The sequence below is a fragment of the Prunus persica genome, chromosome G4 (assembly GCF_000346465.2).
Source record: "Prunus persica cultivar Lovell chromosome G4, Prunus_persica_NCBIv2, whole genome shotgun sequence".
Taxonomy (NCBI): domain Eukaryota; kingdom Viridiplantae; phylum Streptophyta; class Magnoliopsida; order Rosales; family Rosaceae; genus Prunus; species Prunus persica.
Window position 1 is genome coordinate 3,270,632 of NC_034012.1, and position 26,623 is coordinate 3,297,254.

The 26,623-nt window shown below is 38.3% G+C and overlaps 4 protein-coding genes across 5 annotated transcripts; 2 read left to right on the plus strand and 2 right to left on the minus strand.

The window, feature by feature from the left end:
* LOC18779582 (protein transport protein Sec61 subunit alpha) lies at positions 720-4,475 on the minus strand. The gene is made up of 8 exons (XM_020561650.1): positions 4,358-4,475; positions 3,364-3,747; positions 2,805-3,032; positions 2,418-2,718; positions 2,327-2,380; positions 2,117-2,244; positions 1,856-1,991; positions 720-1,550 (listed from the first exon to the last, which is right to left on the minus strand). The coding sequence occupies exons 2-8, from the start codon at positions 3,705-3,707 to the stop codon at positions 1,311-1,313; spliced, it is 1,431 nt and encodes a 476-aa protein (XP_020417239.1). The 5' UTR covers positions 3,708-3,747; positions 4,358-4,475; the 3' UTR covers positions 720-1,310.
* Positions 4,924-7,585, minus strand: LOC18778396 (ER lumen protein-retaining receptor A). The gene is made up of 6 exons (XM_007211978.2): positions 7,344-7,585; positions 6,678-6,943; positions 6,208-6,323; positions 5,596-5,669; positions 5,439-5,502; positions 4,924-5,355 (listed from the first exon to the last, which is right to left on the minus strand). The coding sequence occupies exons 1-6, from the start codon at positions 7,432-7,434 to the stop codon at positions 5,319-5,321; spliced, it is 648 nt and encodes a 215-aa protein (XP_007212040.1). The 5' UTR covers positions 7,435-7,585; the 3' UTR covers positions 4,924-5,318.
* LOC18778810 (protein STICHEL-like 3) lies at positions 12,569-19,510 on the plus strand. Of its 2 annotated transcripts, XM_020562609.1 has the most exons (7): positions 12,569-12,994; positions 13,117-15,788; positions 15,997-16,216; positions 16,553-17,101; positions 17,867-18,440; positions 18,682-18,745; positions 19,239-19,510. In XM_020562609.1, the coding sequence occupies exons 2-7, from the start codon at positions 13,719-13,721 to the stop codon at positions 19,329-19,331; spliced, it is 3,570 nt and encodes a 1,189-aa protein (XP_020418198.1). In that variant the 5' UTR covers positions 12,569-12,994; positions 13,117-13,718; the 3' UTR covers positions 19,332-19,510. The 2 variants fall into 2 exon arrangements, with proteins under 2 accessions (XP_020418198.1, XP_020418197.1); XM_020562608.1 differs by having other exon boundaries at positions 12,569-15,788.
* LOC18781295 (U-box domain-containing protein 17) lies at positions 22,532-25,593 on the plus strand. Its single transcript, XM_007213563.2, has one exon. It carries the CDS (start codon positions 22,969-22,971, stop codon positions 25,117-25,119), a length of 2,151 nt encoding a protein of 716 aa, XP_007213625.1. The 5' UTR covers positions 22,532-22,968; the 3' UTR covers positions 25,120-25,593.

A 26,623-nucleotide genomic window follows, 5' to 3' on the forward strand; every position in this document is an offset into this window, starting at 1 on the left:
TTTTGGTCCTTTGTCCTTCTTGCAGTGCTTCAGTGACAGTGCAGGATCAGCTTTCCAGGCTATGTATGAATATTTCTAGGTAAAGCAGAAATGTCTAATCAATGTGACGATAGTCTTTTCTTGGTCTCAATCTGTGAGGATATGGAATCCAACGCTTATAAGTTATAATGAAGTGGAGAGGTAGCTGGTTTGAGTTGAGAAGAACTTGTATATCATGGTTGCGTGGTGTAACGTAATCCTAGATAACTGATAGCTGCTAAGCCTCCCTAGAACTTATTTTGTATCATAGTTATCTCACGTGTAAACTCAGTGTAATTATCTTCATAGTGTTGTGCTCTTATCTGGACTCTTGTCCTTGTTATCTGATATACTCTTGATTCAATATAAATACAAAGCCTCAGCCACAGATTATGTGTGGCTTTCGAACATATCTTTCATGTAATTGGTTAAGAATAACAAAACAGCCCGTGAAAAACCAAGTTTTCTCCATGTGGCAGGCTAATCAGATAATCAACTATCGTAAAAGTTGTATGCCTCTAATCAAATATCTTTAGCTGAGTGTCCAGCAAGCGTCTTTGCCAGGAAAAATTATAGCATGAAGAATCCACTCGGAAGACACATACCTAATCTAGTGCAAAATAGGGGTCAATTTTTCAGGCTAATCTAATAATATGTACAAAAATTAAAGCCAAAAGTTGCTAAAGTTGCAAATAATGGAATCCATCCAAAGTTTGAAGTTGTCGATTAACCCGAAGCACCATGATTACTAGTACATAAAACAAACCAGACGAGACAGCATCACTAATCACTAAATAATCATAAAGTAGATCATACTAATACTCTTAATTAGCTTAAAGGTCTCTGAAAACTTAGAAAGCCAACCTGATCTGGTTTCTTTTAGCCGAATACAATAGAGACGGGGCTGGGCCCGAACCAAGATTTTTCAGTCCAACTGACCCAATGGCATTTGTTTGTTTATAAGAGCTTCAAGAAAATTGGAAAAGAAACAGGCAACTTGAACAATGGGCATATTTTTGGATTTTTGGATTTTCTTCACAGGCAACTAAAACTGTTTCCGAGTGTATTCTGAGTTTCTAATATTTGTAGGGCTAGGCTATTCCATAGAAGAAGAGATAACAAGTCGACAACCATAATCAAACTAAAAATTTGACCTCAATTCTACCCTTACATCTCTCAGTCACTAAAAGTTACAGTGAAAGCATAACCAAAGTTAAAAGTTATCAAGGTTACATCTCTCAGTCACTAAAACTATCCTTCCCAGGAACAGATGGCTAGGGGCCTTGTAGGGCTTAAAAGCCGAAAAGGCCAAGTTCACTGACCTTCTCTTTCTCATATGTCTCGAAGTACTGATATATGATTGTAACAGCAAGCAAAATCCCAGTTCCTGAGCCAATTGCTCCCATTAAATCTGCCACAACAGTTAAGGCACCAATGCACAAGCCTCCGAAAGCAGCCGCAGTAGGAATGTAGCGATTAAGTTCCTTCTGTAAGTTTGAATCTCTATGTCCAGGCATCACCATTTGTTGTTCCTACAAAATTAAGCAATAATATAAATGTTGATCATTAACCAAACATATTAGTTCACGACTGTGAAGTTGTTTGAGCTGCAAAACTTGATCCTAGAAATCTCATGTCTTCACATTCTTACTAAATGCTATAGAATGAGGCACTAAACGCAACTATCAACACAATGGAAAAAGTTGCTACCAATCACACCCTTGCTCTAGTAGAATTCACATCTGTAGGCACCAAATTGGGGACATCCAATGGTATTGATCAAAAAGAAAAATCAAAGATCTATGATGAGGATGAGGATGAGGATGACTAAAAATACCTTGAGCTGCTTAGCTACATCTCGGGCAGAAGAACCAGAAACTTCAATCCAGGTTTTTGAGAAGAGTGCACAGGCTGAAAGCATAAACACTAGATAAAACAAAGCATGGAAGGGATTGGCTGCCATATCTGCCAAGCTGCAATCAAAACCACATTGACAGAAAAATGAATCAGTGATTCATGTAAATTCTTTTGCAAACTAAACGAAATAAGAAAAGGCAAAGGAGATTTAAAAGGTAAAGCAATCAATGTGCTGGATCACCTTGATGGAGCAGTGACATAGTAGGCAAGACCACCAACTGGTATAAACTGGCCACCAGAATATTCAGACTCCTGCCACTTCCCCAACAAATTCACGAAGAAATTCCCACCATACCTCCTGTAAAGCAACTATACAGAGAAAACAAGTGCCATGTCAATTGAAAAAGAAATGCATTTACGAGCCCTTAATTTTTATTGCCTAGTAGCTTACCTGGGAGATAAAATAAAGATTGGAGACAAGAGCGGATTGGAGAATAATGGGCATGTTAGAGGTGTAGAAAAGCTTAATAGGATATGGGCATGTTAGAGGTGTAGAAAAGCTTAATAGGATACGATCCCTGCTGTCCACGGGCATTCTTTGATCTCACCGGTAAAACCACACGGAAACCTTGGAAGTAGATGACAATGAGAAAGATCAAGACTGTAGCAAGCAAATTAGTAACATTTGGTAGGTTCTGCCTATAGAAAGCTTCTCGAAGAGCGCGAACTTTGTCTGTCCTGGTTATCAGTAGATGGAACAATGCAATTATGGCACCTTCGAATTCAGCTCCCCGGCCACTATTGACAGTTGTGGGGCTAAAAGCCTTCCAAATGATGCCTTCACTGCATAATCAGCCATAATTTAAGTACGGAAAGACCATGGATCACAATATGCTAAAAGGTAAATGAAATATGGATTTCAAGCCCACCAGATGTTGGTAGCTATAAAAAGGGAGATCCCAGATCCCAGACCATATCCCTTCTGAAGAAGTTCGTCTAAGCAAATCACAATAACTCCAGCAAAGCAAAGTTGAACTATGATAAGAATGGCATTCCCAACACCAAGTTGACCGACACTGCCATACATCCCCGAAAGGACATAGGCAACAGCTTGACCAACCGCAATGAGGATGCCCAACAACTTTTGTGCCCCATTTCTGAAAATTAGAAGCCAATCAAAAGCAAGAGACATTAGAATACTCGCCAAGCCACCAAATCAAGTCATGACTGAAGAATCATTTCTCAGAGACTAGCAAACAAGCTATATTGAGAACACATAACAGCACAGAAGTAGAAAACAAGCTCAACAAATAAAAATACCAGCAATTCACCATTGAAACAAACAAACCAGGGTCCTAAGTGAGCACACTAAGCAGAGATTGAAAAATAACAAAATATGCAAAACCTAAAGCAAATTCTTCATAACATGGAATAACTAAAGCAGGGAAAACTATTTAAAGTAAACAATCAGAGTAAAAGAACACTCACAATAGTGCACGATCCTCGCGGACATTGTTGTCCACTTCAATGATCTTTGAGCCAGCCAAGAGTTGCATGACCAGCCCAGATGTCACAATCGGGGTAATACCAAGCTCCATTACAGTCCCACGGCTTGATGCAAGAATAACACGCATCCAATAAAATGGATCGGCACCAGTCGTAGAGTGTATGCCATAAAGAGGAAGCTGACTGCACACCAGAAAGATGAACAAGGAAATCACGGTATATATGAACTTCTCTCTGAACGGGATCTTTCTGTCAGCACTTTGAACTTCCGGTAGAAATGCAAGAAATGGCCTGACCAAATGCAGCACTCGAAAACCTCCTCCCATTTTAAGTACTAGAAGCTAAACCAGCCCAAGCTGTGCCAACCTATTAGCACATCTATTTAGTCAGATACCGAAAATGTTCAAAGCCAAAGAGTTGATAAATAAAACACTGGTATGAAAAAAATCAAGGATAAATTAGCAGTTCCATTAAGGGGGTTTCAATCATTTACACAAATTGGTTGCTAGCACCTATTTCAGTGACCAACTCCATAAGCTATAGCAAAATACAGGCACATGAGGGCATAAAATAAGAATAAAACCAAATGCAGCGTGCACGACGTACAAGTCAGTAACATGAGAGTTTAAAAAATAAAATTATTTACATGGGCTGCAACTCGCTTTGCTCAACCTAAGCAGGGAGAAATAAGCTTATACAGCATGAAATACAAGGCTTTGGTGCACTAAAACAGAGTAAAGTCATGCTTAGGCCAATAAATAGTTGGTAAAATAATGTTTAGCTTCAGATTTCATGTTCTTCATGCATTCACTTCTTGTTGCTTGCCATACAAATCATATAATCTAGGATCAAATTGAATCAAATATAGCAAATCTGAACAAAAACCCTTTAAAATGGCTCAGAGACCATCGAAATTCCAGAACTATCCGAAACAATTATACAACGATTCATGTAAAACAGGAAAACTGAGTTTTACCTGAGAGAGAGAGAGAGAGAGAGAGAGAGAGAGAGAGCTAGAGAGAGCTAGAGAGAGATGGAAACTCAGGCTCTGAGTCTGAGGCAAAGAAACAAGTAGAAGAGGGAAGGGGAAGAAGCCGGGCTCAGAAAAATCTCACACTCGTCCGCGTTCAAATTTGGCGTGGCGCATGCACAGTCAGCGTCCGCCACGACGACTAGTCAATCTCTACAGCCGCGTGTGTGACGCTCATTTGAGCAGCGTGACGTGTCGTGTGGGTTTGTTGAACTTTCTCTCAACTTTTTATCTTTCTGACATTTTATTTAATTGGGCCTTGTCCGTTTTCCTACAGGTCCAATCATTATGATGGGCATTCTTAGGATTGCAATTGAGAGTTGTGATGTTATATAAAGGCAGCTCTAAAGCTACCTATAATCATGGGTTATAAGATCAATTACAATGCAAAGATCCACTAGTGTAGTGATTTAGAGCAATTGCTCTCCCAAATAAAGTCTTGATATCCGTGTAGTGTTTGTGAACTCAGCATATTATCACCTCTCTTGATAAAAATAGTACTTTAAAAAAAATAAACAATTACGAAGTTATTATTAGACAGCCTGATTGTAACCCTCAAAATATAGCCGCCTTATTATAGAAGGGGCACAATGCACAATATTACAAATGTTGCGAGTAAAGACTTGTAATAAACATCATGTCTGCAATTTTTTTAATGCTTCCAACATCTTTACAAGGTGATAAAACTGACATTTCGAGATGAACTCAAAATGGACATGGGTATTAATCTTACCTACGTTTACGGCACCCCAAATCCACTAACTATTCCCCCTTTTATGGACAGGGTTGCCATCCTAATCCAAAACTACATGATCCGTACGCGCTTCTTCCAGCAGAGTTATCCTGCACTAGATTTATCGTATGGTGTACAAAATTCAGATGCAAAAATAAAGAACACTTCCTTGGCTTAAGCTGGCAGCTGAAGCTTTGCATTGTTCTTCCAGCTGCAAAACAAACACGTTTTTAGCGTTAACAATCTACAAACATGTACAATGATCATTGGGACGAAGGTGTCACGATTTGCTACCTGCGAAAGTAGTAGTAGAAAAAATCTCCATATAAAGCTGTCTGGACCAGACCAGCAATGCAAGCTGCAAAATTGTAAAAGAAAAGAAGTCGGCCAAACACTACAAACAGCAATAGCGCCCTGTGAAAATGTCCTCAATGGTTCTCGCATAACTTACCTATCCATCTACCAAATTTAGGTTCTGTGAAGTAGCGGTAGATCCAGTTGAGTATGTACAATGCACGATAGGCCCTGCAATTTGAAAAATATATCCCAAGTTGAATTATATTTGCACACAAATACGAATATATCTACCATCTGCCGATATTTTATCTGGCCCAAACTGCTGAATCAGTTTGGTTTTCTTGATTTCATTAAAATCAGCATCATTCCAGGAAGCAGGAACCAAAACTTTCCACAATTTATTCACACCTCTAAAGTGACAATAAACTAACTTGGAGACGAATCTGAACCCCTGGGATGTGGAAAGGAAATTTTATGGTCTGAAACACAACAAATTTCCACAAATTCCAAGCATTATCCAAATTTTGCTATAAACTAAAGTTGACTTGTACAAGTTGAAATTTTCAAATTAGGACTACTCAATTATATTCTTGGTACAAATTGAGATTTAAAAAAATTTAGACACTTATAATCCATTACATGCGACAAGTACTTAACGAGTAAACCCAGCATTGAGGAAAGTAAATCTATTTGACAGGACAAGTAAGAAAACATATTGTCCTGTCAAGCAGGTCACAGACCTTATAATGGAAATAGATATACTTACCCAAGTAAGAAAACATATTGTCCTGTCAAATTGTCTACATTTCCACTTCGCTGTAACAAAACTAACTGTGGAAGAATTGAAACTGCCTCCAAGTATATGGAAAATGCCCACAAAACCTGAAAATAGTTTTAAAAGTATATAAGAACAAGACGGACAAGTAGGTTTTACATTCAAGTATATGAGTTCCATCCAAAACTTACATCAGTACACTAAATTAGATAATTATCATTATGGAACTTCAATTGTTAAGAATTAAAACTAACACTAGAGGCAACATTGGATAAGTCAAGTTGGGGTTTTCCAGCTGGTGATTTAGTTTCGGACCGATGTAAAGTGAACACCTTGGCTGGTTTGTTTTAAAGTTCACACTAGATCCATGAGTAGCAATTAAGGTGTACAATAAGTTTAAGCCATCACAGTTATACATGCACAACATGACAACACAATAATGAATACATCAATAATGTCACCTCTTGAAATGTGAATTCCTCGTGGATAAGGAGGGCCAACACAAAGCATCCCCCAAGAAGAAAATCATGGCGGAAAGTGTCAAGCTCTTTATTGTAAGAACGCTTCACCACTTTGTGCATCCGCATACACCAAACAATGGCCAGCGAGCTTCCAATGAACACCAGCTTCATCACAGTGTTGTATACTGAGACGAAGTTCGTGAACAGGTCCAAGTACCGACTCAGAAACACTAGCACATAGAGCTCCTGAGTCTTAAGCGAAACCCCTATAATAATAAGCAAATATCAGTTTCTCAAAACTTCAGATGACCACTTCCAATTCAAGGAGAATTAACTTAAAATTGTTCTAGTTCCAAATTAACTTAATATTCTTCCTAAATTGGGGAGCTGAAGAAACTAAAAATCTTCACAAAGTTTATTTCTTTATCCTTTTCTCTTCCGTTTCTGAGCAACCAAACACTAAGCACTAATGCACCGATTGGTTGCTGAAAGAAGAAAACACGAAACAGATTCAGATAAAATGTGGTTCGCATTACTGAGTAAAATTTTCCACTTCGAGCAATCTTTAGTGGGGAAAACAATGATATTCATTTTTCCTTAGAATTTTCCTTCGCTTTCCCAGGAAACAAACATAATTGAGAATGAGAAGGGGAGAAAGGTGCATACCTGAGCATGATTTGGTGGCGTAGATTTTGAGAAGGAGGACCAAAATACTGGCCAGGTGGGTCATATCCCCAGCCAACCTGAACGCATTCATGGTTTAGAGCAGGAACTCTTGCCCTAGATTTCAGTAGAGAGAGAGAGAGAATGAATATAGGAAAGTAGGGGTTGCATACGGCGTGTAAGAGAAGGGAGACTCTACTTGCCAAAAATAACAAAAAGAGAAGGAGAGTTGACGTGGCAGTCGGAAACTGCTTCCACCGACCTCCACGATGTTCCCAGATACGAATGAGCAAGAGTTTGTGTAACGTGCGGCTCGGGTTTGGTGTTCCTCCATCCATGGCGCAATCTCGACCGTTCGATATATTGAAGGCCTATCTATTAAAGCTGAAATCAATAGTCTCTGGTTCGATGTCGTTTTCTCTTGGTTTGATGTCGTTGACTTGTTTTTGGGCCAAGGCCTTGGTAAAAATAACCCACACAGAAAGCTTAAGCATTGGGCCAGGCTGATCGAATTATTTGGATTGGGCTCATGTGGTCATTTAAACTTTCGGCCCTGCCTGATGGCGGGTGAAAAATAATTTATCATCCTTTTCCTAGAAGAACAAGTCATTGTGCTTGGCCAGTTGCCATCACATAAAAGAAATAAGTTTAATCAGTTCAATGGTGGAGGGTTATTGTATTAAATTCGGTAGCCGCACCGTGGCCGCCCCTAGTAACCCTATAAAAATAGTAGTAGCATAGCGAAGGAGTGCAAAGCCGCCACAAAGATTCACATTGGCATGCCATTAGCTAATTCCTAGAAAACAAATTTTGAGGAAGTGCTTTTATATAGATTACAGATTGCATCACTCCCTAAACCAAAAAAAAATGAGGCTTGGAACACATGACCATATTGTTGTCCCTCCGGAACTAGACACAAAAGGAGCTTTCCAATGACTAAAAATGATGCTCTCCACCCTCCATACAAATACACAGCCCCCCTCCCCCAAAGAAGCAAAAAAAATAAAATAAAAATAAAAAAATGGTGAGGAAGCTTTAACAAAGTCAGCTGCATTGGATACAGATTGCATGAACAACCCTTTAAAATTTGGGCCCTATAACAATTATGTGCCCCCTAATCATTTGCGTTGGAAGATCACAAAGTAGATTTATTTAATGATTTCAAATTTCAAGCACTTTGAGTCCTTAAAGCAGCAGTCAAAGATTTGTTGAGAAATAAAGGGAAGCCCGTCTCATCATCATCATCATCTTCTTCTTGTCCATTACAGGTGGAAGGAAGGTGCAAAAGACTCTTCTTCCTTTTTCTTTCCTTTGTTTTTTTCCATAAATATCTTCAAGGGGGTGGTAGTTGGAGCAAGCAAGAACCAGAGTGATCTCAACCTTCCGTACGAATGGTCTTGAATTAGATCACCGAACAAAAAGGGCATATGCACATGGACTTCATGTTGGCTTCAACGGCTTAGATTTATACAATTACTCTGCTAACTATTTTTTCTTCTGCAATAATAGTTTCTTTCTGAAAGTAAGGAACTTGTAGTTCAAGTGGTTAAGAGCATTTACTCTTGCACCTGAGATTCTAGATTCGATTCTCTTTCCTCCAATATCTCTTGTATTTGAAAAATAAAAAATAAAAGTTTATTTCTTGTCAATAACAACAGACAGAGACTCAAACCCACCTCTTTCCGCCTTGCACATATATGCTATGACTATATGTATGCAAATCTGGATTGAAATTTGTGTCATAACATATGCAGAAAATATATTCTTGCATTAGTGCCCCAGCCCAGGCTCTGCCTGCAGGCACCACATTATGTGGCCCCATAGAGCCTCTAATATTTTATTTTCACTTATGAGAATCCTAGAAATTTCACATGGACAGACTTTTGCAACCTATTAATCAAATATTTATTAAGAATCCCAAGTCTTTGGTATGAGACTCACCAAGTAAAACATGTTTTATTTCCACCACCCCTTGGTAAACATACTTTGGTCCCCTCCACTATCTCACTGACCAATGGGGCCTTATATCTCACAGCCTCATAAAAACTTCACCAACATCTGCACAGAGCCCCTTTCTTGGTATGAATTTATCTTCTCTTTAGCACAAAAACAAAAATGTATCTTCAAGACTCAGAATTTTACCAATTTACAGTCACATAACAATACCCATCTGGGATAAAGATCTCTTTTTTTTACTGCAAATTTTTTATTTGTGACAGAAGTTTTAATCTTGGGCATGAAGCATGAGAATTGGATTTGAAATGTACAGAAAGTTTGTTTTTTGGTCGATCAAGTACAGAAAGTTTTAGCATTAACACCATTGAAACAAGTACATTGGTCCCCAACCATATATAATCTCAGTGGCCAGAATGGAGACTTGGATTCGTAAGAACTTCTGCATCCCTGGGCCCACTTCCTGTAGGCTGATTGGGTATGGGTCTCTGGGTTTTGTTTGCTGCAAACCAACATGTGGTTTTCTATGTCCTTCTGTGCATTAATTCTTCTGCCCCTCCTCCTCTACATGGAGGAGTTTCTAAGCCAAAGTGCCAAGCACAAAATTAGTTTCTTTCCCCATCCATCCCCATCAAATCAAACAGTAAACTTCTTATCAACTATTCTCTCTCTCTCTCTCTCTCTCTCTCTCCCCAGTAATGTACAAACAAGTTGAGACAAGGCATTGTGGATGGCAATGTCCAGTATTATGCACCAAAAGGAAATTCTGACTGTAAAAGAGAGGATTTGGTCACATATTGAGATCTGGTTCCTCCATGTATTATTATGTATACATAATCTGTGGCAATCATCCACTGCATCATATAATTTATATAATTCTCAATCTCTTTTTCCTTAGTTTTAACCTCTAATCAATTGTAAGCTTCTGTCAAATTTGAAACTTAACAAATTATAAGAATTTATGTACTCATAAAACAACTGGACTGGATACCTTGCAATATTTTATAATGGTCAACCAGGACCACATATAGTCTGTCCAATGGAGGATATTATAGTTTGTCTTACATTAAACAGTCTTCTGCAAAAAAACAAAACAAAAAACAGAGCATCCTATCCATTTTCTTCTTCTTTTTTCATTTCCTCTCCTTGTTTTTATCTTTCTTCATCAATCTGAATCAACCTGATTCCTTATCAGCTATAATTGACTTGTAAACAAAAGGGTCCTCATCTTCTTGTGGTTAAGAATTAATGAAATCATAATGCAAGGGACCCATGATTACAATATGTAACAAAAGTTATCATGTAACTATGCTTAATCTCAAGCCTCTGAAACGTTAATTTTCGCAAAGCAATTATTTCTGCACTTGAAATTTCCATTCTCATATCGTCGTCGGTATTTATAAAAAAATGAAAATAAAAAAAGATAAAAAACCTGATTTTCAGTTTCTCTGCATCCGGATGTGGCAGATTATCACCATTTTCCTTAACAGAAGCATATCATTCTTCTTGTTAAGAATCAGAAACATCCAGGTTTAAAACATCAGTCATCATCATCATCATCATTCAACGCTGCACGTGACTTTGACAGTGATAGTTGGTTGGTCACTTGAGCCCTGAGATACCTTGTTATTTTATATTTTTTTATAATTAACTTTCATTTTAATATGGGGATTATGGATATGTGTCACAGTCTCGCAGATAAGAGGATTTAATTGGACAATGGACATAATTAATTTTGTAAATTCGTAGTCCATCAGTCACTCTCTGAGTTTCTACATTTCCACTGGGAAAATTTCATCTGCAACAATAAAAAATGGAAAACATGTCACCTAAGCATTTGAAAGAGTGGTGCTCATTAAGCATTTGAAAATCAGTCGTTAATTTAGCAAAATCACTATTTTAAAAATAAAATAAAAAAGTAAAAAGGTTAGCTTTGGTTGTCCTTTTCTTTCCCTTTTGGCTTGGGCCCTTTTTCTTGAAGTTTCATTTTCATACCCTATATGAGGTCATAATATCTTGCCAATTCAATGCCGAATCTTAGTTTAAACTCAAACCATTGAAAGGCTGCATTAAGGTAATGAAATCAAGAATCCTCCTACATCTAAATGCTTGGAAACCAATTTAATTAGTAGCCATATATACAACTTTATTTAATGAGCAAATATGAATATAATCCTCATAAATTTATGAGATTTTTTGGTCAGGGAGGAAGTAATATGCTTAGTAGTACATTCATGATTCATCAAAGGGGTTGGAAGAGGCAAACGACCAACGGGAAAGTTAAACGTTCATTTAAGATGAAATTACATGGCAAGCAATGCATTTGTAGTTAAGTTGTACAAGACAAATGACAAATGGTAAGTTAAACGATAATGACGATAATCATCTAACGATAATATCGTTAATACCGACACGTGGTGAGTTCAACTACTCTTATGATTGCTATAGCTAGACAGTTAGTAAACGCCAAGTTGCTAAGTAATTCTAAAAGAAATTAATTAAAGTAGTTATTGGATGACTTGAGGACTATTAACCAGCACTACACACTTGTCATTCTGATAATTTTATTTCTTTGAGAAAGTTAAATGTTCATTTTACATGGCAATGCATTCGTTGCTAGGTTGTACAAGACAAATGACAAGTGATAAGTTCAACGATAACACCGACAATAACCCAAGATAATACCGACAAGTGGTGAGCTCAATTACCCTTATGATTGCTATAACTAAGCAGTTAGTAAACGCCAAGTCGCCAAGTAATTCTAAAAGAAAGTAGTTGAAGTAGTTCTTTCGCTGACTTGAATATTAGAAATCCGTTAACCGGCACTACACGCTTGTCATTTCATTCTCATAATTTTATTTATTTGACATGATTTCTTGGTAAGTCATTATACTTCCTCTATGTTTGTTGAACCGAAATTTGGCATGAAAATCACTAAAGCAAGTTATTCCATAAATAGTCTAATTTATGAAATAAGAAAATTAATACATTTATTAGTGCTACTTAAAATCCCTTTAAATTAGGTTGAATAGGGTGGCAATTAAATCCAGTCTTTAATTTGAAGGCAAGAACATCGACATGCATACAATAATTGATTGATTGGCAGATAAAAAAGGTAAAAATGAAGTTTCCGCAGTCAAACTCAAAATGCACGATGTCATTGTCAATTAAATCATTCAAATTTTGCAGAAAATACCAAAACTGGGTTAATAACACGAAGATCGCACAATCTTCTGCAACAGAGTCACCCGCTATATTTTTCAACGGAACGGAGCTGTTGGCTCCCAATTCGAAAACTTTAAATTTCTTTTGAAATAATGAAAAGGAGAAAAAAAATTGAATTTTAAGAATAAAATATAAAAGACAGTTTGCTTTGCATGCTCAAACAAAACGGACACACCGCTTTATTTGCAATGTGTTCTCTGTTTGCAGAGGTGCCTCTCTGTGTCTGTCTGTAACAGATCTCAACCCATCACTCACTCACACCTCTCTCTCTCTCTCTCTCTCAGATTCCCTCTCTTTCCTCACACTCTCTCTCAGTCTATTTTTTTTTCTCACCACCCTCTTGCTTCTGAACTCTCGCTCTCAGAGAAAGGTGTTTGCTTTGAAAGGGAAAAGGCCTCGTGAAGTGCATGTGAAGCTCGGTGAGAGATCTGGGGGACTTAATGACGGAAACGGTTCATTGGCTTTTCTGATTTCAGGTGATTGGAGTGTTCCCCTTCAGCTTTACTTGCTTTTTCTCTTTCCCCTTCTCTTTTTGGATGTTACTTCATGTTCTTTCTATCCCAGCCTTATGTTAATTGTCTCCCATTTTTGTCAAAAGCGAGTCTCTTTAGGGTTTTAGAGCAAGCGGCATGGTGTTTCGATTGTTTCTGAGGTTTGTGAAGATGGGTTCTTTTTAGTTTCATCAGTACTGAGCTTTGCCCGTTGGACCTCAGTGGGAAGTTGGGTTTTTGCTTATAGTTTCATGCATTGAACCTCAGCTCTGTTTTTGCAGTGGCTGTTGCTGCTTATTAAGGGTTCTATTTGGGTTTATTGCTTTCAAGCTTGTTATTTGATGCTGGGGTGGAGTTACTGTTGGGTTATTTTTTGTCTGTGAGTGAGAAACTATGTACCCTGAAGGGTTTGTTGTGCGTGGAGGTGATTTTGCTAGTTTGTGGCTTAATCATTGGAAATATTGTCATTTAATTTGAAATCGAGTATGTTCTTGCTGGAGAATCCTTGATTGCTTGAATTTTGGCATTGTCTCAAGCTTTGCCCAACAATTGGTGGGAATACCAGTGCTGGATATTGAGGAAATTTTGTTGCTTTGATGCTCCCATCATTCCGAAGATTTGGGTGTCATTAAGCAACCATGCGAAACATATTTATTTGTTTCCATAATTTAAAAGAGAGTCTGCTATCGGACACGTTGACGGTTTGATCATGACCAGGGCTGTTCGCGATAGGATCCTCAAGGACGCAAATGGTGATATTAGTGATCATCTGCGCAACCACATTCATTTGACAAATTGCATTCACTTGAAGAACCATATGCACAAGCAAAGCCCCATATTAGCTGACAGGTCACTTATGAGGGACCTTGTTGTCCTTCAAAGGTCTCGATCTCTCAGGGACCCTTCTGCCAGTCCTCCCTCATGGCATTCACCTTCCATTGTTGATATGCTTTCCAAAAAAGGTGAAAATGATGCATTGGTGCGTGAGGGGAGAAGGTCGGTAGGAAGTGAGTATCGAAGGGAAGGCAGGAGGTTGTTGGCAAGTTCTCCACCTTTGGCAAGATTAGCAACATCAAAAGTTGCTCCACGTGAGGCTAATGGGGTCAATGATGGGGTAGCCGGAATCAGTGAACATGGAAGCAAGAGTGGAGTTAGGGATGGTAGGAAAGTTAGGAGAGAAGATTCTAGTCAGAAGAGTAATAGGAGTGATAATTTGGGTGGCAATGAGGAGCCTCCACTCGACCAGAATGGTAATGATATGACTCATGATGTTCTTTCTGGGAATTCAGAATCCAAAAGTAGAAAAAGTAAAAAAAAAGGAAAGTACATTCAAGGTGCTCGGATGAAGACTCTCTCAGAGCAATTGAATGGTGTTAGGATGGATAGTGATGACGTAACGTCCTCTAATATCCATCAGCCTGCAAGACGTTCCCGACAGGAAAGAATTGTTGAGGAACCGGAGGTCAGCATTCGGGGATATTGCAGTGGACTAAGTAGAGTAAAAAGGCGCAAATTTCGAGGTGCAAGAAGAAGCCGTGCTTCTGTAGCTTCTAGAGACTTTGGAGGTCAGAATGATCTATCTGTGGCTTCTAATACTTTAGCTCAAGGGTCAGCTCACCCAAAGTATCACATGGAACGGGGAGAGGATGAGTATGGCGAGCAAAATGTCACAAGGGCGCCCAGAAATGGGTGTGGGATTCCATGGAATTGGTCAAGAATCCATCATAGAGGTAAAACATTCCTTGACATTGCTGGAAGGAGCTTTTCTTGTGGTTTATCTGATTCAAGGTTTAAGAAGGATGGTATGGCTGCCCATGCCAGAAATATTTCTGACATGCCCGTGGCATCTGATAACTCAAGCACTTCTACGAAATCTGAAGCACTGCCTTTACTAGTTGAAGCATCTGGGTCACAGGAAAGCTCCGAAAACGCTGGTTGGATACATGACTATTCTGGTGAACTTGGTATTTATGCTGATAATTTATTCAAGCATGATATTGGTTCTGACTTTGCTTCTGAAGCTAGATCTGGTGATCAACACAAATTGAGGGGCCACCGCCGTCGTAGGCACCAAAACCTGACGCAAAAATACATGCCGAGAACCTTTAGAGATCTCGTGGGACAGAATTTAGTGGCGCAAGCTCTTTCAAATGCTGTCATGAAAAAGAAAGTTGGGTTGCTATATGTATTCTATGGTCCTCATGGTACAGGGAAAACATCCTGTGCTCGAATATTTGCTAGAGCTCTAAATTGCCAGTCTTTGGATCACCTCAAGCCTTGTGGCTTTTGCAATTCTTGCCTTGCACACGATGTGGGGAAGAGTAGAAATATAAAGGAAGTTGGGCCTGTTAGTAACTTTGACTTTGAGAGCATTATGGACCTACTTGACAATATGATTATGTCCCAGCTGCCATCACAGTACAGAGTGTTCATCTTTGATGACTGTGATACATTGTCCCATGAGTGCTGGAGTGCCATATCGAAGGTCATTGATCGAGCACCGAGACATGTGGTTTTTGTCCTTGTCTGTTCAAGTCTTGATGTTTTGCCTCACATAATCATATCCAGGTGTCAAAAGTTCTTTTTCCCTAAGCTAAAGGATGCAGATATTATCTACAGTTTGCAATGGATTGCAACCAAAGAAGATCTAGAAATTGACAAGGATGCACTGAAACTTATTTCATCAAGATCGGATGGCTCATTGCGGGATGCTGAGATGACTCTAGAACAATTAAGTTTGCTTGGCCAGAGAATCTCTGTTGCTCTTGTTCAGGAACTGGTAAGTTCTTTTCTGTTCCCCCAGAATTAGAATTTCCATGGTTTTCTTGCCTTTAATATATATTGCCTTGAAAAATGACGCTGATTATAATACAGTTGCCATATAAAGATAGAGGAATGCTTGTCAAACTAGCATGGTCTCTTAAGGCAATTATGTTTATTCTTGTTACTTCAGATGAACTGCCTAAAGATTTTGACTTTGTTTCCAGGTTGGGCTTATCTCTGATGAGAAATTGGTAGATCTTCTTGATTTAGCATTATCGGCAGACACAGTTAATACTGTCAAGAATTTGAGAATGATAATGGAAACTGGTGTTGAGCCACTAGCCTTGATGTCACAACTTGCAACAGTGATTACAGACATACTTGCTGGCAGCTATGATTATAAAAAAGTAAGGCGTAGAAGGAAGTTCTTTCGGAACCAACCGTGTGAGTCCAAAATTTACTATTAATTGAATAATCCATTTTTTAATGATAAGTTATGTCGTGGATGTTCATATTTAGTTTCCAAATATCTTCTTATCTTGCATTTTTAGCTGTGCATTTCATATAAATCAATTGTTTTCTCTTCAGTCTTCACCATAGTATATTTAACGTGCTTGAACTGCTTTTACTTAATGTGCAATGCCCTTATGGCAACCTCCTTAACTAGACATGGAAATCCTTGCCTTTTGAAATTATTTGGCTTATATTAACCTGTAAAATTCTTGCCCTTTCTGTGTTGCCATTTTTCAGTCAACTGATTAACAAATTGACTGGTTGCAGTATCCAAAGAAGACATGGAGAAATTGCGTCAAGCTTTGAAAACTTTATCTGAGGCTGAAAAACAATTGAGGATGTCAAATGACAAGTTAACATGGCTAACAGCTGCACTTCTCCAGCTTGCTCCTGATCAACAGTATATGTTGCCTAGTTCGTCGGCTGGCACAAGCTTTAATCACAGTCCCTTGGCCTTAAATAATGTGGGTGGAAGGGTTGTGGGCAGGAAAGAGAGTGAACAAGATGAGATGCCTAATTATGAAAAAGGCTTGTCAACCAATGTTAGAAATGCTGTAAGTTCTGGTTTCCATGGCAATGGTTCTGGGAAAGGCATAAATTCAGATAGAAAACGTCATGCTGGGGCTGGTATGGCTCCTCAACAAGGGGCTTCATGCTCTGCTGACATAATTAGGGCAAATGGGAGGCAAATGCTTGACAAAAGCCATAAAGGAATTGAAGAAATTTGGTTGGAGGTGCTTGAGAAAATACCATATAATCGCATAAAAGAATTTTTATACCAAGAAGGGAAGCTGACCTCAGTCAGTTTTGGTGCAGGTATGCCATAACTTGCATAATGGTCTTTTGTGAATGCCCTTTATGGTGCAATCGATACTTCAAAGCATGCGCATACACACATCATTTCTCCTTCTCATGATTTATGTCAACTTTCTGTGCAATGACTGGTAGTCTTGTGGGCTTGGAAGTATCCTTTGGGGCAAGAGTAGCTTGTAGAGTTTTTTGGATTAAGGATCTTGAGACTTGAGACTTGGACAAAAAGTGACTTAAATACATAACATTTTATATTTCAGACACATGTTTTTAGAATTCTCAAGTTGCTCCTATGCCATGACTTTTTATAATGAGACAATCCTATACCTCTCTCTTTTGCTGAGATTCCTCATCCATATTTTATTACCTTTAATTTTTCCATTCATGTTTTAAGAAATCTGAAAAATGAAACTGCTTTGAAGTAGTTAATGTCTAATATATGCACATTTTTATGCCATTATGCTGTAACTTGCCAAATTTGATCATAACTATTTGAATAAAATAACAATACATTAATTTTCCTTTAGCATGTTTCCTTTTACATCCTTTATCCATGACTTATCAAAATCTCTCTTCCTCCCACTCCCCTCCCCACCCTCCCCTTTCCTGTAAATGGCCTCATTTCTGGCTCAAAAATACTTGAATTTTTTTTTTGGCATTGTAATTACCAAAATTGGGACCGCAAAAGTTTGTTTTGTGAGTGTCTATTGAACAAGCGGATTTGTGTAAATGTCTGATTCTTTATATAATTTTAACTGCTCTCTTTTGCAGCCCCCACTGTGCAGTTGATGTTCTCTTCTCATATGACTAAATCTACAGCAGAGAGGTTTAGATCACAGATTTTACAGGCATTTGAGATTGTTCTAGGGTCTCCCTTGACCATTGAAATTAGATGTGAATCAAAAAAAGATACTAAAGAAGGTGCCCAGATGCCTCTTCTCATACCAGTTTCAAAGGATGGTTCATCCCAGATTAGAGATGAAAATGGGGCCAGCATGGATGCCCAGCTCCAGCGCGGTACCCATGAAATGGGGAAGAGTGAAATTGTTGAAGTAGCTGCTTCTCCTAGGGAAAGCAAGGGTAGTGGTCACATACATAACCACAAAGAATCTGGTAAAAGAGGTTTGGATGGTGCCCAGATGGGAGAAGTATCACTTTCACATAAGAAATCACCCATAGCTTCAATTCCAGAAAAACAGAAATTTGGGGAACAAAGTCAGAGTCAAAGCCTTGTCAGGAGCAAGGTGTCCCTTGCACATGTGATTCAGCATTCAGAGTCACAACGTAGTGGCTGGTCACAACGGAAAGCAGTTTCTATTGCTGAAAAGCTCGAACAAGATAATTTGTAAGTAATGCAGTTCTTTTTTCTTTCCAAGTTTGAACAAGATTATTAGAGGCACAGGTTTCCTGAAGGGGGAGATAAATAAGGCCTTTTTTCTTGTTTTGCTTGAGCTTAACTTAATTTAGAAGATTCTATCATAGAAGTGTCATTCTATCGTAGATGAGGGTTTCATATGCTTTCAATATCTTATGCTCTTGATTTGTTCTTTTTATTTGAAATGGCACTGATTCTTTCTAAATCACAGGAGACTGGAATCTCGATCAAGAAGCTTAATTTGCTGGAAAGCATCTAGAGTAACTCGTCGAAAGGTAATTTGTTATGGATCTCACAACATTCTTGCAATGAAATTTCTGAGCAGGCTGACATGCCTTGTGACGTAATTTGTAAGGCCCGGCAGAAAATGATGGGTCTCATTTTTAAGCCTAAGTTGGGTCCTAGACTCCTGGGGCCACCAAACTTGGCAGCGGGCATGAAATATTTGTTCAAGTGTGCCCAATTAAGGGCTAGGCCTTCCAGGTCAGGCAGGGCACCAAGCTCATTTTTAGGTCTTACGTCCAACCCAGTTATGAAGTAGTTTAAGACTTATTGGTTCGTCGTCTCGGGCCATCTAGTTATGTCAGGTTTTCTTGTAATGAGTGTCAGTCTGTTTATCATAGTACTAAGATATACAGTTTTTTAGGAAAATGCAAGATTTTGATTGAGACTACTTATATATTGCTCGTCTCTGTCTTCGTTGCATAATTGTTGCTTGTCAAGATGATCCATTTGAAGATGAAACTTATGAATGTATTTCACATGCAGCTTTCAAGGTTGAAAATAAGGACAAGGAAACCACATGCATTGCTGAAGCTTGTGTCCTGTGGAAAGTGTCTCTCTGCAAAATCTCCAAGATAATTTGATAAAGGTAGTTTTGGCTAGCTTTGAAGGTTTTGTACAACCTCATCTGTAATTCTTGTATTTAGCCAATTTCCTTAAGTTTAAATTTACTAGGTCAATTTATCTGTCAAATCCTTTTACATTGAATAAAAGAGTTATATTTGATGAGAAGATGTAGGGCAAACATCATTTAAATCTATTTTACCCCTTTACAGTTCTTGAAATGTGGTTTAACAAAATTGAGGGCTTGATGGGTTAATGATGAAATTGATTAAAAAGTCGAACTTATCCTCAAAATAGACACATCAACAAAAAATTAATTTTTTTAAATCTATATATATACAGTAAAAGGCAGAGAATGGTGAAACATTCAAAATAATATAAAATGTTATTAGTTAATTCAAATATTAAGAATTAAAATTATTAATTAAATGAGGATAATATGGTCAATTCACATTTTTTTTATATTAAAAAAATTTTCAATTAAAAATAAAATCAGATAATATGTCATATTTTTATGGAACATAACTATTCATATCATCTTTTTTTAATTCTTTAAATAAATAAATAAATAAATAAATAAATAATCAATTAGCACATACGTAAGCGTGTGTGCCAAGGGGCTAGTTTATAATTAAACACGATTTGGAAAATGACAAGAAGTTGAGGGTCCTAAAAATACTTGTTTTTCATTGAACCCGACCTGCTTTACTCCCAAAGCTTATGAAAAGCTTTTGTAATTTGTCAACGGTTCTGGTATGAACCCATAGAAATCTCAAGTCTTAGTCGTTTTGTTTGGCGTCACTTTCATTAATTAATACTTAATTTTTGACTTCATTGTCGACTTAATTGTAATTCCTCAAATTAGGCCCACTGTCGTCTTTTTATCACAACTTCAAACTCCATCGGTTGGTCAATTTGAAATTAGAAAAGAGATGCCAATGTAAAAAGGTCTTAACTTGTAAATTATAAGTTTTAGGTTCGAGTACCTAAAGCATCATAGTTATGTTCAAATACATATAACCACTTACAAACACTCCATACACCTACTTTTTCACGGATAAATGTTGAAGTCTATTAAGACATAATAACACAGTCGAGTGATTCAATTTCATTTGGAAAAAAAAAAAAAAAAAAAAAATTTGTTATATCTTTTTCCCACAAAACGACAAGAGGTGGGTGGATTATGCAAAGCATGTGATTTGATTTATTATCGCATTGAATTTGAAGGCAGGAAATTAGGTGAACTATACCTCCTCTGCTTTACTTGATGAAATTTTCAAATCAGCCATTGAAGCTTTCCTGTGTAAGAATGTGGCAGCCGAAGCTTGACATTATGTATAGGTGTTAGTTTAAGAATAGTGATTATTGAGGCTGAGAAAGGTGTGTGTCGCCATATTTTCTAGATGCATTTGTATTTAGCAGGATTATGAATGTAATTTTCACTTGGATAAAAGAAAAAATAGACTCAAATTAATAACATATATGTTTTTGTCTATAAGGATTGAATTCTTAAACTAATTTTAAACAATACATAGTAATAGAATGTATGAATAATGTATTATAGTTTTTATTAAAATAATAAAATATGAAAAGTTCTAAAATATAGCCCCGTACGGCTCCTCATTTTGACTCATAATCAGAAATAGAATGGTCAAAATTATTAATGTTTCACAAGATTATAATTTAATTAGGAAAATCCTAATCCAAGCCCCACCATTTAATTTTGAGGGGATTTTTCCTTCTTTTTAGATTCTGAATTTCTGAGGGGGTTGAGTTTAGAAACAGTATGAACTTATACTTTCGTTTTTGTAGGTTGCGTGTGGATGATGTTTCTATCTCTTTAGTCAACTTGTTTTTTGGACGTTTTAGTCAAAGTGGAAAATTTGCCAGCGGGGACATGAACGCCAAATAATAAGGGCACTTTCGTCCTAACACCAGCTAATAAGAGTGGATTAAATAATAGGTATATCGCCAAGTAGCCAATAATAACCTCAAAATTTCAACGCGCCTAAAAGCTGCGTGGCCCCCATACCTTTATGTAGTCAACCCTTCCACACCTTACTTTCTTTGAGAGGCAAGAGGGCAAAGCAATCATGTTGCATTACAATTACTCCCCCAAACCCAAAATTTACTCTCCAACCCACAAAAGGAACTACCATAACATTAGATTCTATTCTCTCTTTCTCTTTGCTCCTCCAAAGTATGTGCTTTTTTGGCCACCAAAGAATCAACTTACATGTACCTAGATTTGTAGAGTGTAGACCATTCATCTTAGGACAAAATATAAAAGTTTGAATCTACACAAAAGAATATTTCAAATATCACATTCGACGACTCCGACTATTTGAACGTGACATGAAATTTCGTCAAAATAAACTCATTTAGAACTCACGACTTAGAGTTTGTTGTAAACATAAAATTTGTTTCAACAAAACACGTAAAGCTAAAGTACAACTTGAATGACGAAAGATTCGTATACGACATTTTAACACTTACTTTATTTATTTATTATTTTATGGCATGTTTACTTATCAAGAATGAGTATTGAAATGATTTCAATTCCTTCTTCTCTTCTGTTTACTAAGTATTGGAATGCCTCCAATTCCTCATTCCCTTGCTATTACTAACACATAAGGAATCAAAAATTATGCGGGTACCACATCTAAATTCATAATCAAATACCCTCAAACTCATAAATGGGATCAACTTGGAGAGTAGTTGATCCAATTCTAATTCCTTAATTAACCTATTTGAATTCTTCGATTCATAACTTCCACCATTTCTGATAATACCTAGTTGATCTAATTCCAATTCCTTATTTACCCTATATGAGTTATCTTATTCATAACTTCCACCATTTCTGATAAATAAATGTGCTTAAATCCTCTATTTATGCAAATCTAGTAAGTAGATAAACAATTATAACATGCGCATAAAAATCATAAACGGTGTGATGTGATGGGGAATTTAGGGTGATGGCAATATACTGTGGCCTTAACTTAAGGCAGTTTGAAGGAAAGCCAAAAATGGCATCCAAAATGAGTGAGAGATTGAAGGCTTAATGAAGTCATCACAGTAAAAGAGCAGAAGCGACATTGGTGACCTCATAAGAATCCAAAGTCCAAAGGCAGTGAGTAAATTGAATGAAAAGCCGTGTCCTTTTTGGTCACGAAAAGCAGCAGAGTATAATAACAGAGACACAGAGAGAGAGAGAGAGAGAGAGAGAGAAGAAGAGAGGAGATGAGGACATTGGGCACAAGAATCAGAAAATGTGCGTGTGGATATAAAATCAAAATATATAAACATTGCTTCTTGTCAGTCAAAGCCTTTGCAGTCTCAAAGCCAAAGAGAAGCATCGAGTCATTTTCATGAAATTGGTGGAGAAGAAAGAGAGGACAAAAACAACAAAGTCGTCCTCGGAAATTCAGTGAGTCTCTGAGTCTACCCTTTCAAAACGCGGAATCGCTCCCACCATTAAAGAAATCACGGGTTGATTCAATTTCCATTTTCTTTGAAGATTCAAAGCTGCAAACCCAAGATCACCGTCATCGACAACACCTTTACATTGAGCAACCACCCCCACAAAAGCCAGAAGCTTTCGTTTCATTGACCCAAATTGGTTGTGCCCAGTTGTTTTGCTTCTTCGAATTTCATGGCTTCGGCGGCGATATTCTCATCGCTGCGGCGGCGAAGGTCGCCTTCTTTGGAGGCGTTTTTAGCTCCGGTAGACCTCTCCGACGTGGCGCTTGTACAAATCCTAGTCTCAGTCACCGCCGAGATAGCTTCGTCCTTCTCTGACAAGTTCTTCTCATTCCAGAAGAGGAATTCGAGGTCCCTGGTGCGAAAAGTCGAGATCTTTCTCGTGCTTTTGGAGTATTTGAGGGACTCCGGGTCGGCTCTGCCATGGACGGCCGTCATCTGCTTGAAAGAGCTCTACTTGCTCTTGTATAGATCCAAAATTCTTCTCGATTACTGCGCCCAGTCCAGTAAGTTATGGCTTTTGCTTCAGAATCAACCAATTTCAGGTCATTTTCATGATTTGAATAAAGAAATTTCGACCCTTTTGGACGTTTTTCCCATGGAGGACGTTGAATTGGGTGAGGATGTGAGGGAGCAGATTGAGCTGTTGCAGAGACAGGCCAGGAGGGCGAAACTGTTCATCGATGAAGGAGATGAGGAGTTGAGGGTTAAATTCTTTTCGTTCCTTGACGAGTTTGAGAAGGGTCAGGTTCCCGACTCGGCCGATTTGTGGTTGTTTTTTGCAGAGCGATTGGGGATTCGAGATGCCAAGAGTTGTCGAAATGAAATTGAGTTCTTGGAGGAGCAGATTATAAATCACGAAGGGGATGTTGAACCCACCGTTTCGGTGCTTAATGGGTTTGTGGCATTCACTCGATATTGCAGGTTTTTGCTTTTCGGGTTTGAAGAAGATGAAGTGGAATTGGGGATTGGGAACAATCAGAGGAAGCCTAGAAAAGGTTTGATCACTCAAGAAATTGCTGAGACTTTTATAACGATTCCAAAGGACTTTTGCTGCCCCATATCATTGGATTTGATGAGAGAGCCGGTGATTGTCTCAACAGGACAGACATATGATCGAAGTTCTATTTCGAGGTGGTTGGAAGAAGGGCATTGTACTTGTCCAAAGACAGGACAAATGCTGCCCAACACCCGCCTTGTTCCTAATCGGGCATTGAGGAATTTGATAATGCAGTGGTGCACTGCTTATGGAATTCCTTATGACCCTCCAGAGTGCACAGAAGCTTCTGCAGAAAGCTTTGCAGCTGCTTCTCCCTCTAAGGCTGCACTTGCTGCCAACAAAGCAACCGCAGGGCTTCTAATCCAACGGCTGGAAGATGGATCACCATGTGCACAAACTATAGCTGCTCGTGAGATTCGTTTGTTGGCCAAAACAGGAAGAGAAAATCGTGCTTTCATTGCGGAAGCTGGGGCGATTCCCCATCTATGTAAGTTACTATCATCTCCAAACTCTGTTGCCCAAGAGAATTCTGTAACTGCAATGCTCAACTTATCGATATATGATAAGAACAAAAGCCGGATTATGGATGAAGGGTGTTTGGGATCCATTGTTGATGTTCTGAGGTTTGGGCACACAACTGAGGCAAGGGAGAATGCTGCAGCAACTTTGTTTAGTCTATCTGCAGTTCATGACTATAAGAAGAGAATAGCAGATGAGGAAGGAGCAATTGAAGCCTTGGCAGGGCTGTTGAGAGAGGGTACCCCAAGAGGAAAGAAGGATGCTGTGACAGCTTTGTTTAACCTGTCAACTCACACAGAAAATTGTTCGAGAATGATTGAGGCAGGGGCTGTGACAGCACTTGTAAGCGCATTGGGAAATGAAGGAGTTGCTGAGGAAGCAGCAGGTGCATTGGCCTTGGTTGTTAGGCAGCCGATTGGGGCTAAAGCAGTGGGGAAAGAGGACACGGCAGTGGCAGGTTTGGTAGGGATGATGCGTTGTGGGACTCCAAGGGGTAAAGAAAATGCAGTTGCAGCTTTGCTTGAGTTGTGCCGGAGTGGTGGAGCTGCTGCCACTGAGAGGGTAGTTAAGGCACCAGCTTTGGCTGGGTTGCTGCAGGCATTGCTTTTTACTGGTACAAAGCGGGCAAGAAGAAAGGCAGCATCTCTTGCTAGAGTGTTCCAAAGGTGTGAGAATGCTGCAGCCATTCATTTTGGTGGTCTTGGTGTAGGATATGCATTTGCAGGTAACTCAGCTGCAAATAGGGATTCGAGTTTCGCCAGTGATGTCGCAGTGCCAATGTCCATTTCAGTGCCTGTTTTATAGTGGTAACATCCACCCTAGATTTATAGTCTTCCTTGCTTATATGTTCCCATTTTTGTTGGAAATATTTACACATTCTTTCATTGAAATTGGAGGTCATAAAGAAGTTACAGGAATATCTTATCTAAATGTGCTTTAAGAGAATATGTTGTGTTGTCGAGCTTCTAGTCTAAGTTTAGCATACATGTAATGTCCAATGGTTTGAAAAACCACGACAGAAAGTGTTCACAACAATGTCAAGACCATTACAGATGCATTGAGAAACTGCAGTTTCAAGGGATGTTTCTCAATTGGCTTATTGGTTTCATAAAAATATGATTCAAATGCAGAAATTTGTATTGCTGTGACATTTTGTTAACTGATATAATGACTGGCCGCTGAAATCCTTATCGAAGAATCCTACTAAAGTCGTTTAAGTGAATTCTTGGAGATCCTTGTAACCTAGCATAATCATATAAGGTCTCAGACCTTGAATCTCTTGAAATCGTGTTAATGCTTCTGAATTTGATGTTATAAAGTGACTACTTATATTTGTGCTGCTCAACAGTGCTTTTGCCTGATCTATAAGTGAATGTTTTATAAACACCTATTGAGAGAACAAATAATGTTATATGAACTAGTTGCAATAATTGGCTGAACAGTTGGGCTTTCCATTTTTAGCTTCACTTTGGTAAGAGTGGATCTCAGACTGTTATTGGCACAAGTAACTGTCTAACTGAGTTCGTCTTCACATTGTGATGTTGAATCAGAAAACAAAAATTTGATCTTTTAACAACTCTTATGCGTTTGAATATTCAAAAGTGTTACCTTTCAATTTATATTTACAAGACCTAGGCAACGTAGTTCTTAAGAAGTCTCAAGAATTTAGTTAGCGAAGACTGAGCAAAGGTACGAGGCATTTCCACATCGGGAACTTTCTTTCTGGAGACTAAAACTAGTGGTTTATTTGTGAATGATGTAAGATAGGACACAATTTTCTTCTTTCATTCAATTGTTTGATTGACCAAATGCTAAGTTTGGTAAGGTGATGACCCAACTAGTTTCATCCATTAGATTCTTATCGGCCAAGCAGGTCAGACAACAGAGTCACATCACAATGCTGCTATTCTCTGTGTTTTTTTTTTTTTTTTTTCCCTTAAGGTAGAAAGTGGGATAACAGTGGCAAAATGCTATGATCGTTTTCATTGAATTGATTGGAGCACCTTGAGAGAGATAAATCTAGGAAGATTTCATTTCATTGGCCTCTTTTTTAACCTTTCTTTTTAAGAATATGTTTGGCTGGCGTTAGGCAACCACTAAAGTCTGTTGGAAAATTCCACTTGAAGCAGAATCTTGTTGCAATCGAGAGCTTTTGTAATGGCGTTGAAGGGAACGTACTCAAAGTTGATGCACCAAAAGATCCCATTTACTTGAATAATAATTGGAGACTGATGAGAGATATTGTGTGGTCGCTGAAGCTTATATATCTTGAGGCCAAATCCTCAACCAGTTGCAGCAATGATGGTTG